General features: G+C 30.1%; 1 protein-coding gene across 1 annotated transcript; it reads right to left on the bottom strand.

The window, feature by feature from the left end:
- Window positions 1–2,370: 2,370 nt before the first annotated feature.
- On the bottom strand, window positions 2,371–15,121 carry LOC107447224 (Golgi phosphoprotein 3 homolog sauron). The gene is made up of 3 exons (XM_043052176.2): window positions 14,712–15,121; window positions 9,381–9,627; window positions 2,371–3,097 (listed from the first exon to the last, which is right to left on the bottom strand). The coding sequence occupies exons 1-3, from the start codon at window positions 14,898–14,900 to the stop codon at window positions 2,673–2,675; spliced, it is 861 nt and encodes a 286-aa protein (XP_042908110.1). The 5' UTR covers window positions 14,901–15,121; the 3' UTR covers window positions 2,371–2,672.
- Window positions 15,122–15,156: the final 35 nt, after the last annotated feature.

Raw genomic sequence — 15,156 nt, 5'->3', positions numbered from 1 at the left:
GAAGTGTCCGATTCACGTGATTTCGACGTCGATCTTTTTTTCGGTAGTAACTGCTCCGGATTTCCCGATTTTTTCAATATTATTTTTTTTTAGTGTGATAATTTACAAAATGCAAAAAAGTAAATAATTAGTGTTTCCTCCTTACAAAATGCGAGAATATCTCAAGGTGCATAGCCAAATTATTCAACAAAAAATAAGCACCTTCTAAGCACTTTTCAAACACTTCAAAAAATATTTTTAAGCACTTTAAAAAAATATCATTACTTAGGCAGGGTTGGAAAGTTTTTGATAATTGACTGTTTTATCTTGTTTTAATCCTCATGTAAGAAAAAAAAAACCTTTTAGCATTGTTTTTGACAATTGTCAAAAATCATGAAATTTGGAATCTAAAACAAATGGCGTTTTCACACGCTATGGACTGACAATACGCCGAAATAGATTGGGGTTGAATTAATTATGAAAAAGTTCAATAGAACAATGTGAACTGTGCCTTTTTGCATAATTCGAAGCGATAATCAACACAGTAAAGGAAAAATCTTATTTTGAAAAAAGGAAAATTAAGCACTTTTTAAAAACACGCAATAAAATAAGCACCTTTAAGGGCTTTTAAAAAATGAAAATCGAAAATAAACATCTTTAAGCACTTTTAAAAACGCTACGCATCCTGCAGTATTGGAGAGTCACAGAAAGCCCGAAAAACTTCTGCCACAGGTCTGACTAAAAACCAAAATTTCTAATTGCTTTAAAGTTTTGAGAAAAATTTCATAGGAGTTCCAAAAACTATCAAGCACTTTTTCTCCTAGTCTAATAAAGCACCCCACTTATTTTCCACCTTTTTTGAAAGGTACTGTGCTGTCAAATAATACTCTATCATCAAAAGTTTACTAAGTACAAAAAGATTTTAAAACAAATGAAATTCAAAAATTTAATCTGAAAACCAAGATGGCAAAGATAGATGCCTCTTAAAATATAGAGCTTTTTGACATCAGATTTTAGACAAAACACAAATATCATTAATAATATGTTCAAGAAAGAAAAAATCAAATAATGTTATACTTTAGTACTGAAATGAGAGAATAAACAAAATGAGAGAAACTGTGAAACCATTATTTTTCAATATTGCAGAACTAGTATGTGATTACCAGACAAGGTTAACTAAAAAAAAGAGAGAAGGAAAAAATAAATCTTCCTTTCGGAAAACTATAGCTTTTGTCCCGAACAATTTCACCACTTTCGTAATAGCAAATGATAATTTTTCTTGAAAATAGAATATTTTAAAAACCTAAAAGACTCATAAAAAACTATAAAATTCAAACTCAAATTATGAACCAAAATTTTAAATTGAGAACTCTAAAAAACATTTCCATAAGTAAAAACCTTTATTAGAATTTAAAAAACCCATATCAATCCTGTTAAAAAGTAAACCCTGAAACGATGATGGTGTGAAAATAGTTGTATGAATTCAGTGTGTGAAATCATTTATACAATAGCAAAATTATAATAATGCAGAACATACATGAACAAAACAAAAATTCTAATACTTCACTATACTTAAGCAGTTATTTATATGCAACTTTAGTGTAACATAAACATTTTGTATTATTTATATTGTTCCGAGTTATTCATTTTCATAAATGGAGTACATGGTAAATGACACAACTCAATTCTTTTCAAAAGTTATTACTCAGTTTTACTGTGTCAAGCTCCAAAATGACATAGTAAAAGCAAATTAAAAAATATATATAATTACAAGACTAATCATGTTTTTACGAATTGATGGTCAATTAAAATAATCTTAAAATCAATCTTGAATAACTTATAATACTCATTTTGTACATACCTCACAATTGAGATGTTTCGAGTTCGGCCACTACCACTCTGTGAGCGTAATAAAAAATGGGATTTTTTTCACTCAACAAAAGGAAAAAAAATTTCAACACATCTTTTAACTATGCTTTAAGAAAAAATTATCCAAGCTAAAACATTTTTTAAAGAAGTTTATATAACAACATATCTAAAAAATACTAATAAAAAAAATGAAAGCAATTAAATGTCAGTTAAAAAATACCCACAGCAAAGTAAAATAACAAATTATGGTCCCACTTAAAAGAAAAAGATAATAATTAAAAAAAAACAAACCAAAGTTTATTTAGAAATAATACATAGGACATCAGAAATATTCCTAACACAAAAAAATAAACTTTCTGGAAGTTTTATTTCTAGGTCCAAACAAATAAAATCTTATCAAAAACTTTTCGTTGCATGCCTAAAGATTTTTTTTTCCAAAGAATTTTAGATATCTTTTCAATATAAATTAATTCATGTTCCAAATATTAATCTAATACCAGTTAGAAATAAGCAATAATCAAAAGCAAGTTAAAATATTTTATTAACACAATTCAACTATACTTGTTTTATAAAAATTCAAATTTTTAATATCGAAGACAAGAAACCCGTTTGACAAAGAAGAAAAAGAAAAATCACATTGCATTATAAGAACTGCAAGAACAGATTATTATTTGAAAAGATTCCACCTGAATTTAATAGACAGTCTCCCCCTCCCCTCCCAAAAAAAATGTCCAGGAGCGGGAGGAGAAAGAAAACAAACTATTATTAATGCAAGTTTTTTTTCATTCAAATGTACAATATATATAATTTTATATAATGCTACCTCATTTTACAAAAGCTGCAAACACAGCCCACATTGCCTCATTGGCATTCGCTTTCATACTTTCCGCCTCGACGTCCAGTTCGAGTAATTCTCGGACTCTCTTCATGGCCACCTCGTAGTCGTCGTCAGAGAGGGGGGCAAAAGCATTCTCTAAGACGTCAGAGGAATGAGCGAGAATAATAAGCGATAGAATGCGCTTGTCCATTCTGTGTGGGTCATTGATCCATTTGCTCAGTACTGCATCCTGGACTTTCTTCACAAGTTTGGTTTTTGTGGAAGAGTCCGTCAGAGGATGAGTCGTCATGTCGAATAGTAGGAAGTTCTGTTTTTCAGTTGTTAGGACACCTTTCTCAACCAAGTTTTTAGCAAGCCTCTCCCGAACATTTCTTAACTGATATCGGAGTTTTAGAGGATTCCAAGTCTCACCTGAAATGTTTTCTTTTATTAAATGAATGCACATGTCATAAAGCATCTAACTCACAACATTTCAAAATCACAAAATATATATATAACAAGGTGCGTAGTCAAATCTTTTAACAAAAAATATTAATAAGCACCTTTCAAGTACTTTTAAAGCACTCAAAAAATATTTTTAAGCACTATATACGCTAGTAAAATGCAAAATAATTTTCAAAGACTTAACATAATCATGACAAAATAACTAGTTTCTGACAAGAAACTCTTTTCCTGATTATATTAGCATAGGAAGATCTAAAGATTTTTTGGTTTGATTTGAGAGGGTTAAAAATGAAGCCCGAGTTTCAGAATATGTTGTAAAATGCAGAAGAGTTGCACATGAGAGTGGTAGAGTCTTACTGAACCCAACTCAATAAACGCACATGTGGGCTTACAAATATTTCCATCAAGCATATAAAATGATCGCATAGGCTACGGACCGACGATACGCCGAAATGGATTGCGGTTGAATGAATTGTGAAAACGATGAATAGAACAATGTGAAAACCACGCTTTTTCATAATACATGGCGAAAATCGACATGGTAAAGAAAAAAAATCTAATTTTCGAAAAAGGAATATTAAGCGCATTTAAAGAAACGAATATCGAAAATAAGCACCTTTAAGCACTTTTTAAAAACGTTACGCACCATGTATAAGGTCAGAGGGGATTGTGACACAAAGTGAAAAATTCTGAAAATTTTATGAACAAAAAACTTGATAACATGATATCAATTTATATATTATTCATATTTAATATAATTTATGGAATTAGGATTTATTATTACCAGTAAAGAATATCACACTTTTGTAGTAACTAATTTAAGAAAAAATTTAGTTAAATTCTTACAGGAATCGGGATATTGGATTTCAAAATTGTGGGAATATGAATTGCAAATACTGTATTTAAGAAACTAAAAATACAAATCGCAATATTTAATTTTTGAATCGCGACACACGATTTTTAGATCCCGTGAATACGAGTAGTGACATTGGACTTTAAACTTGTCTGAATATGAATTGCGATGTACGATTTTAAAATCAAAGAATACGATTCAACGATTCACAATGAATGACTTTTAAATCAGGTAAATACAAAAATCGATGTTAGATATTAAAATCACAGGAATATGAATCGCGAGATTAGAGGATTACAGTGCAGTTTCAATCATTAAAAACTATGAAAATCCCACAAATCAAAATTTCAGAAGAGTCACATTTATGAAAACGTCTCATTAACATGATTTAGTAAAGGTTTCAATTTTAGATTGTAGAAATTAATTCTTACAAATTTTAAATTGTAGTGAAAATTTCGTCGGATTATAAGTTTTGATTCGTGGAAGTCCGCAAATGAATGGTCTTGAGGTATGCAGAATTCTGCAAAAAAATCACATGCCCTGCTATTGGTTTCTAGATCTAGAGGGATGATACGAAAAACCTAGATTTCTGGGATACACCCGGGATACAATCACTCCTATAAGGTTGTCAAAGTTCTGGATAGAATGGTAAATAATACGATAATTTTCTAAATTTTTTTTTACTGTGGTTTGTGCTTTTTACTATGGCGGTGGATCTTACATCAGATCCCTTTTATATTAAGAATTTTCTTGTGGTCGGCGGCAACTTGGAGCTTATCTGACACATGTCAGATTAAGAGGATAAGCAACTACAACACAACTATGACATGATTTTCATTATGTTTCTGTACTAGTTTGGTTTTCATTGGTGAAATTTTTATCACAGTTTTTACAGAACAGAGAAGAGTCTGCTTTTCACAGTCCTGTCCATAGCTAGATTTCATAGAAGTTTTATTTTAGCGATACAATAATATCGAGAAATTAGCAATTAACTACTCTAAAATATTAATAGCAATTCCTGAAGATATCTTTTATCCAAGAAATAATCCAGTTTAATGATCAGACAAACATTAAGCACACTTTACAAGTTGGTTATCAAAACATTCATTATATATGTGGGAGATAGTCAGCAGTGGTCTCCGGAATGCATGTGACTAAGAATTAGAGTGTTCTATGGTATAAAGTAAGAGTTAATTATAAATTCGGGAGTTTCCCTTCAGGACTTCCCCTTCTGGTCTGGCTGGCGCCTCTCAATGTCAAGAGGATGATGCAACTTCCTTTAATATTACAAGATGACGCAATGTTCACAGTTATTACACTATAATACTATAACAACAGCTCCAAACTCCACACATATATATATAGGTACATATATCAAATATAACTGCAGTTCTTAAAAATACTAAAACTAAAACTCAGCGGCGCGACAGCCCATAGAGGGCCAAGGCCTACTGTGCCCATCTCAGTTTTCTTGACCTTGGGCTCTGGAGTGCAGGAGCAGATGTTCCGGTCAGGTGGTCTGTCGAACGCGGAACCCCCCAGTGTTTAGTTCCCAAGCATGCTTGGTACTCATTTATCGACCCACTGAAGGGATGAAAGGCTGAGTCAACCTTGCCCGGCCTGAGGATCAATCCAGGGACCTGTGGCACGACAGCGCGAAGCGCTACTGCTCAGCCATCTTTCGTTCTTAAAAATACTAATTTGACATAATTTAATACTGAATCATATATAATTCAGCTAAAATAAACAAAAATCTTTATGCAGTAATGAACAGTTATAATCAACCATTAATTGCAAAATTATTAACCTCATTCAAGATTTTCATAAAGTAGAAACAGAATCATCCTAAAAAATATTTATTGCATGCGATTCTAAAAAATATTAAATGTATTCAATCCTAAAAATATTTATTATTATGGTGCATAATTATTATTTATACAGTAGTATTTATTATTACTATACTCATTCAAGTTTCAAGTATTTATTAAGACGAAGGTTAAAAAATTAACAAAAATATGAGTAGTAAAAACAGCAGTTCTAAAAACATTCACTGTTAAGTAGTAAAACAAATAAAATGAAATATATAAGTAACTGTTAACCATAGTAATTGGTCCTAACTGTCTTTCTCATTATCTATAAAAATATTTGTTTATATTGTATATATATATAGTGAAACCTCCTGTTATGGACACTCCTGCACAATGGGGGCCTCTCAATACGGACATATTTTTAATTCCCCGTGAATCTTCTATGAAGAAACCATTATGCACATTTTCCGCAAAGTGGATACTCCCGTAACCGAACAGTCATTTTGGCTATGAAACATTATTTTCTATCTCTTCAAACCGGACGCTACTTTTTCTAAATTTGAAAAAAAAAAGTAATATTTCTGCTTTAAATTGCAAGGGGAAAAAAATACACCTTTTCGCCATTTTTAAAACGCGTAAATTTTTTGCCTTATCCATAACTAAAAATATTTTTAAGCTATTTCACCACTGAAGAATCAATCTTTCTCCTTGCCTTATCTTCTTTGCTAAGAAAGGAGAAAAAATTATACTGCTCTCCTGACATAATTCAGACAGCAGCATCTTTTGATCTTTTCATCTGGACCACACAGGTTATGAGACCACTAAAGATGAAATGGCATCTTAAATGCTATCAACGCTTCTTCTTTAATTTTCTTATCAATTTAAAGACGGTACTTAACACAGCTGGGGTAAAAAAGAGAACAGAAATATAATCTTTGATGAGTTCATAATATGAGACACTTATTCAGACACTTCATAGCTGAGCAATTGTGAATAATCAACTCCATAGGTCCTCGTGACTTAACTGTGAAGCATGGGAGGTTTACTTTCAAGAAGGTATTAACTATGTTCCCTATCAAATGATAGGTAGGTATAAGGGGATGTAAACCTAATAACTGAAACTTACGGAGGATTGAAACCTATTCGGTATCATATGTCTGACTTGAGTATCTATGCTAATAGGAAAATTATATTCATTTATCTGTAGCTACATCTAGAATTATGTATTTATATCAAACTTCCTTATATATTCTATTTTACCTTTCTTGAAGTTTAAATAAATATCCTTTTAGATAGTCATTGCAAATTATTTAATTATTTCTACATCTTGAAAATATTCCAAAAACAATTAACAGTGTCAAACTTCGTTATTAGAGTACACAGTGTTTTCATCTCAGAAAAAAAATGAGTGAGAATTTCTCACCCTTTCTCAAAAACAGGGTGAGATTTCAAAAAGTTAAGTGAGATTTCAAAAATTAAAAAAAAAAAAAAAAAAAAAAAAAAAAAAAAANTGAAACCTATTCGGTATCATATGTCTGACTTGAGTATCTATGCTAATAGGAAAATTATATTCATTTATCTGTAGCTACATCTAGAATTATGTATTTATATCAAACTTCTTTATATATTCTTTTTTACCTTTCTTAAAGTTTAAATAAATATCCTTTTAGATAGTTATTGCAAATTATTTAATTATTTCTACATCTTGAAAATATTCTAAAAACAATTAACAGTGTCAAACTTCGTTATTAGAGTACACTTCCAGCAAGCGGACAACTCTCATAAACGGACAATTTTTTCGGTCCCAAGAATGTCCGCTTAACAGAGGTTTTACTGTATATATATTTTTTTAGTGCTCCTAACACTATTGTATTGATATATTTTGATTTGGCTATACTGATACAATATTAGAAAGCACTCCTTTTTGCGGATATAATCGTGTGAGGTGATGAAAAGATTATATCTCATATTTTCCAGATTTTTATTAATTTTTTTTCTCCTTTTTTCTTTCAGATTTTCATCATTATTATTTCTCTTTTTCCCTTTTTTTATTGTTCTGTAATATTTTCCATGTTTTCTATATATTCATGTTTCCATATATTCCTAATTTCAGATAGTACCACCTATAATGGTCAACGCAGTGACCGACTGCATGCACTGACTGACAACAAGTGAATGGAATTGCCAGTGTTATCAGACAAGTAACATTGAGTAAAATAACTGCAAGCATCAATGCTGGACGACATGAAATGGACAGGGCGACGTTATTCAGCTGTAATGGGATATGGCATAAAACAAACTTAAATGCCTTTACTAACAGCATGACATCACATCCAGCATCTCTTTTGGAGTGTGAGTGACCATATTGATTTTTATATCCGTCATTGAACAGCTGACCCAATTTTCGGTTTACGACTACTAATGTTCTACTCCGTAGCCTTGTAATTTTGAACCAATCCAGAAGACAAGGAAACACCTGGATCAGTACCCCCAGAGGTATTGATTTGTTATGGGAACATGGAAAAAAAATATTAAATACGACAATTAGGTGGGGGAAAAATAAAATATTTTAACTTTTGACTTTTTTACGTCTAGGTACAATATTTAAACATAAATTCAAATATTAATCATTATAAATATGAATTCTATAAAGTGTAACATACATAACAATAAATTAGATAATAAATTCGCTTAGATACTTTCTATACTGGTAATCATATACTCATATTACTGAATGAAGAGACATAAAATTTTATAACTAATTTGTAATAAATATTCTAAACTAAATATTAATAATGTTTTAATAATAAATAAAACTGTCACATTGTGAATAAGGTCGGTATATAAAAAAATATCAATGGAAATATCAAAGATGAGAAGAAAAAAAGTAATAAACCTCCAATCAATATTATTATTGATATTTAAACACTAATTAATTTCATGCAATTATTCCGAAAATTATTATTAGAGTAAAAGAACAGATCAAAACAAATAAAATTGCCAATGAACAACATTAATAACATCAACAAAAAAATTAATTAATGTCATCCATCAGACAAACAAAAACACTATTAATATTAAAAAAAAAAAATTTCAAATGATTCTTGACAATGACAATGATTCTTATAGAATTTGTAATTTAGTTAAAATTTTTAGCCTAAACTTTTACAATTGCAAAATTAATTATGAATATATGAGGAAAAATATATAGAAATTTACCAGTCATAAATGATTTTTATTTATAGTGACAATTTTTGAAAATATTTTCTCACCATACTTTTTGTGTTGATTTTTTAATATAATTTCTAATTTTCACAAATTATGTGTACATTTTCACAAAATAGGTACCACTTAAGAAAAAAAAACCTAGACAGACTTTTGCAAATATAATAGTTACCTAAATTATTATTATTTGGAATAAACCCAAAATAATTCACTTGCAGTAGTTAAAATTTTTGATAATGGAATAAAATAGCATTTTGGAAAGCATGAAATTTCAAAATGCATCAGTGACTAAAGATAATTCAAGGAAGGAGTGGAATTTTCAAAGAGTGCATTTGATACAGTAACATGAAACCAATATACCCACCACTTAGATAATCAATCCAACTTTGTAAAGTTTCAGGAGGTTCCGTTTCTTTAACATGTTTTAATGCTTCGTCTAGTAAGACATCACCAGTTGGAGAATCGTTTTTAACCAACACCTTCCTCATAAGCAAACTGCGGCGTCTCATGCCAGCTTTCTCCAATTCTACTCTACCTCTAAGAGCTAACTCTACTAGGATACATCCACGCAATCCAGATGATATGGAATCATTCCAAAATGATGTGTAACCCTAGAATAATTATTCAAATTTAGTAAATACATATTTGCAAGTAAATAAAAATGCACCCCACATTATACAAATGTGCATAGCTGCCAACACGGATAGGAAAAAATCCAGTAGATTTTACGAAATACAGTAGGGAACCGATTATCCGGAAGATCGGGACCATCGCTATTCCGGATAACTGATTTTTCCGGTTTTCTGAATCGCTACAAAAAGCCGCTTTTTTTATTGTTATACCCAAATAAAAAAAAAAAAAATTGGGAAATAATCTTAAAAAAGAAGGAAAAACGATGGAGTAATACACTAATGATTATTTCCCAATGATGGTAAGGTAAACATCCTTCAAAAAAGAAAGAAAAATCCTAAAATCTTATAAGAGAAAAAATTTTTTTTTTTTTTTTAAATGGCGGGAAAATTTATCGAATTTCGTTCCGGTTTTTTGGTTTTCCGATTTGATAACGGATTCTGATTTGATTTTCTGATTCTGATAACGGGTTCTATACTGTAATATAAATTTTATGATAATTGTTGCAAAATATACTAAAGATTTTACTCATAGGGAATTTTAGGGATTTTCATAGTCCTCATAATAGAAAATATGCAATATTTTCCAGTTATGATTTCACATTAAATGATCTTGAAATATTGTGTATTATGTTTATGCAGGCCAAAAACTCCCTGTGCAGTATACAGGAAAAAATCCAGTAGATTTTACGAAATAATATAAATTTCATGATAATTGTTGCCTAAAGATTTTACTCATAGGGAATTTTAGGGATTTTCATAGTCCTCATAATAGAAAGTATGCAATATATTCCAGTTATGATTTCACATTAAATGATCTTGAAATATTGTGTATTATGTTTATGCAGGCCAAAAACTCCCTGTGTAGTATATAGGAAAAAATCCAGTAGATTTTACGAAATAATATAAATTTCATGATATAATCTCATGAATTGTTGCAAAATATACTAAAGATTTTACTCATAGGGAATTTTAGGGATTTTCATAGTCCTCATAATAGAAAATATGCAATATTTTCCAGTTATGATTTCACATTAAATGATCTTGAAATATTGTGTATTATGTTTACGCAGGCCAAAAACCCCCTGTGTAGTAAATGGTGGCTGGTGCATATCAAACCTGTCAGGGTCACAAAGTTTTCCAATCTCCCATTACAAATCTATACCTCCAGGGATACTGAATTGGAGATTGATCATTCTCTGGTTTAGATCAAACTTACAATCTGTGGTTGATAATGGATAATTTAAGTAAAAATTTGATTTGGTGCAATTGGAAATAGAGAGAAAATTAAAAAAAAACATTCATTTATTTAATCACATTAAGTACATCCAAGCAACAATGTTCAATCTCTTCCAAAACAAAACCCAGTGTCGTTTTGTTTTTAAAAAAATTAAAATATAAAATAAACTTCTCATGTGAATATTTTCTTTTCTTTTTTGATATTGTTGTAGCATGTTTTTCTCATTTCATTATTTATATAATGATGTCAGCCTCGATTTTTATTCTTAAAATTCCTGATGTACATCACTGCAATGATTATAAATATAAAAAAATTATAGCGTTAAACTTCGTTATTAGTGTGTATCCTTCCAAATGGCCGACAACATGTTGAGAGCGCATGCTAACTTCCATCGTGAAGTTCGACATTCATAATGTAGATACTTCAGAAGCTACGAAGATTTTATGTTATGTATTTCAATAATTGTAACAACCTTAGAGCAAAGCTGTACATGTTTGACAAGTTTAAAATCTTTTCGGCCCCTTAGCGATCGTAATTGGGATGACAAATCACTATCAGAAATATCCCTCTTTCATGTGTATAAAAATTATTTTTTGAGTTTTAAACCTGCAATCAAAAATAGGATAATAATACAATTTAGAATAAAAGGATTATGTGAAATAATCATCCTCTAATTTTGTTCAGTCATTTTTTTTTGTGAAGAATCTCTTTCTGAAACTGTTTTTTGAGAAGAGTCTTATGCTGAATTCAGGTTTTTTATAAAAGATTTTATTTTGGATCCAGATTTTTTAAAGGGTGTATTAGAATTTAGTGAAGGGGAAGAATATTTCCATATTATGATAATTTAGAAATATTTCCGTATTATGATCTGGGGTTGGAGTCCTGTTAACTTCAGGGCAGCACCCCGCGAGAAACCAAAAAAACATCACAGAAATGGATCAAGCCGAAGAGTAGTACTCCAACAAGCACATATTTTTTTTTTTAAATTTCAAGTTTTTGACATTTCAGAAGTAAAAACAATGCTTATGCAAGTAAATACCGTCCAAAATTCAGTTTCTTACATGTAAAGGCAGACAAAAAAAAATGTAACAAAATTTTCATTACATTTAACAATTAATTTCGCTATTATGTACAATGTAAAATTATATAGGAACATGTAATCAAATATAAATAATTAAAAATATATTTAAAATTTTTTTTTTTACCATACATATTTTATTTTGTTATTGATATCCACTTAGTATCTATATTTTTTGCAATACACCTGGTTACCAGCATATGTCTTTAAAAATTTATCGAAAATTTGTAATAAAAAATCAAATTAATTGAAGAGCCACTGGTATTATATTTAATTTTAAAATTTTTATTAAATTTATCTTATTTGACCGAGAAAACTCCTTGTCAGTTTCACCACTTAAGCTTTCAAAACGCATGGGCTCAGGCTTGAACTCTAAGGTGCTTTGCAATTAATTGCTAGAAACTTCATTTTACTAGGATTGTAATTAAAAGAGTGTTTGACAAGTGTGTGATGAAGGGAAAGCGTCATTTGGGAAATAACTAAATTAGTAATCTGGAAGTTATGTTTCTAACAATATATTCCCCCCCCCCTCAGCTGGGCCGGATTACCCATTAGGCCATGGCCTGGGGCCCCCAATGATTAGGGGACCCCTTAAAATGGAAGTTTTAAAAAATTAAGAAAAACAATGATTTCTCAAATTTTTTAAAAATGTTATGATTATTTTTTAATTCTAATTTAATAAAATAAAGAAAAATTTAATTTATTATTATTTATTTTTCTTTTAAATATGCATTCTTAAATTAAAAAGATATATAAATACTTTTATATTTCAATAAATAAAAAATATACGAGAAAAAAAATTTAATCTAAGGGCCCCCAAAAATTTAAATGGCCTACGGCCCCGCGTACACTTAATCTGACCCTGCCCTTCAATATTGGGGCTTTGTTACAATATTTCAACAGCAAAACAGTCAAAATTCCTTTTGTGGAATTAGATAAAACTTGTATTGTGGCAAGGTTTGAAGTATAGGAATCAGTTATAAACTATCTCATCCTTTGCACTCTTTTGATGTTTCAGACTCCCACAGACTTCTGAAATGCGTCTCTACCATTTCTTGCAAGTTTCCGGCATATTTCAAAAAGAGCTTCCTAACTAGCCAGGTTAAGAAAAGGAAGTTGGTTTTAGGAAGCAATAATTAAGAAAATCCGTGATATATGGACTTTGTGCAAGTTAACATTTCTCTTCCAGGTGAGTTCTAAAAATTAACAACTGGATCGTCTCTGGATTACAAAAGTCTTATTAAATATATAGGAATTAAATTGAAAAACAATAAGGAAGCTGCCGAAAAAAAAGATTGGAAAACCACATGGATTTACCAAAAAATTTTTTATAAAAAATAGTGATTGTTAAAACTGGATGTTTTCATTTAGTAAGAAATTTTTACAAGAATAATTTAAATTTTTTTATAGAATCATTTTTTTTTCTCGGTTTATTTCTCTATTGTAGTCTGTCAGGTCAACTCTACACACGCCAAACTTGCCTTTTTTTATAAGAAAAACATGTAGAACTTTGCTTGAGAGGATGGTTAAAGGTAAAACTTTTGGGGACGTTTCCGTATCATGATCTGTTGCACCAACTGTAATCGCCAAGGCGTCAATTAGATTTTAAACTTGCAATTTAATCAAATTTTAAAAAAAAACATGTAGATGNTCCCTTAAGAAGCGATAAATCCATATTTCTGTGTTGATTTTTAAATATAATTTTTAATTTTTCACAAATTATGTCTAAATTTTCACAAAATAGGTACCTCTCAGAAAAACCTAGACAGACCCCTGTTGTTAAAACTGGATGTTTTCATTTAGTAAGAAATTTTTACAAGAATAATTTAAAATTTTTTATAGAATCAATTTTTTTTCTCGGTTTATTTCCCTATTGTAGTCTGTCAGGTCAACTCTACACATGCCAAACTTGCCTTTTTTATAAGAAAAACATGTAGAACTTTGCTTGAGGGGATGGTTAAGGGTTAAACTTTTGGGGACGTTTCCGTATCATGATCTGTTGCACCAACTGTAATCGCCAAGGCGTCAAATAGATTTTAAACTTGCAATTTAATCAAATTTAAAAAAAACATGTAGATGTTTACCCGAGGTTGGCTATGAGTTAAACCTTTAGAGTTGGTACTTTTCTCTGATGTTTTGTTTAGTTTCTTTCAGGTCGCTGCCAAGACTTTGCAATTATTCTGCAACTGACCACAATATGGAAATTCCCCTAAATCTTTCCAGTTAGACCCTTTTTTAAGATGTTTCTCCTAATTTTCACCAGAAGTTTACGAGATTTGACGATTATTCTGGACATGATTAGTACATAGAAATCTTCCTTTTTATAAAACCTGGACTGTTCTTTGATTACAAAAATGCTTGCACGCATAATTTTATATTTGTAAATGTTATAAACATTTATTTCAATTTAGCCTTTCTATATATTTTACATTTATAGAAATATATATTATATAGAATGCGGAAAACTTTTAACAAAAATATTTTTCGCAAAAACAAGTCCCGGAAGAACTCTTCAGGATTGATCCCAGAGTACGTTATACATGAAAGTGAATTATTTATTTGTTGAGTAGATGTGCCAAAAGATTAAAACGACTGCAGTTAGAAAAATTAAATTGTGAATAATGAACGAGCTAGTAAACTTTTAAACTGAATTACTTCTGCGTAAACATTGTGTATGTGCCAGTATGTTTATTTATAAACAAAGTGGAGTTATTTCTAATAATGACGTAATGATCATTACAGGCATACCTCTTTATCTTTTAAACCTAATAATAAAACTTCCTCCATCAACGTTAATCTTGTTTCTTTAGAATCTACATCTTCTTCTTCAGGTTCTTCAGTGAGAAGTTTTTCAGGCTCGTCATCATTATTTTCGTACCTATCGACGTTTTGAGAAACAGCATTTTTTCGCAAAACGAGCCCTTCTGTTCTATTCATTTTTTACAGTCCGATATTTATGAGTGAAGGCCAATCACTTGGAAATATTTATGTTATTGCACACTCAGTTTTATTTATATAGGTGATCCCATACATTCAAAATTTCCTAAATAATTTAGACAATAGAAAATTTGATATGGAGGTCAGCAAAGACTAAATTTTTTCTAAATCGGAAGTGATAACTATTATTTATTTATGACATTGCGCCATCTGTTTCCGGCTGCCTAGATCATACCGATGCATTATTTGTAAATAA

This window comes from Parasteatoda tepidariorum, chromosome 10 (genome assembly GCF_043381705.1).
Source record: "Parasteatoda tepidariorum isolate YZ-2023 chromosome 10, CAS_Ptep_4.0, whole genome shotgun sequence".
In the NCBI taxonomy this organism is placed as follows: Eukaryota; Metazoa; Arthropoda; class Arachnida; order Araneae; family Theridiidae; genus Parasteatoda; species Parasteatoda tepidariorum.
This window is presented reverse-complemented; position numbering and strand designations above follow the sequence as displayed.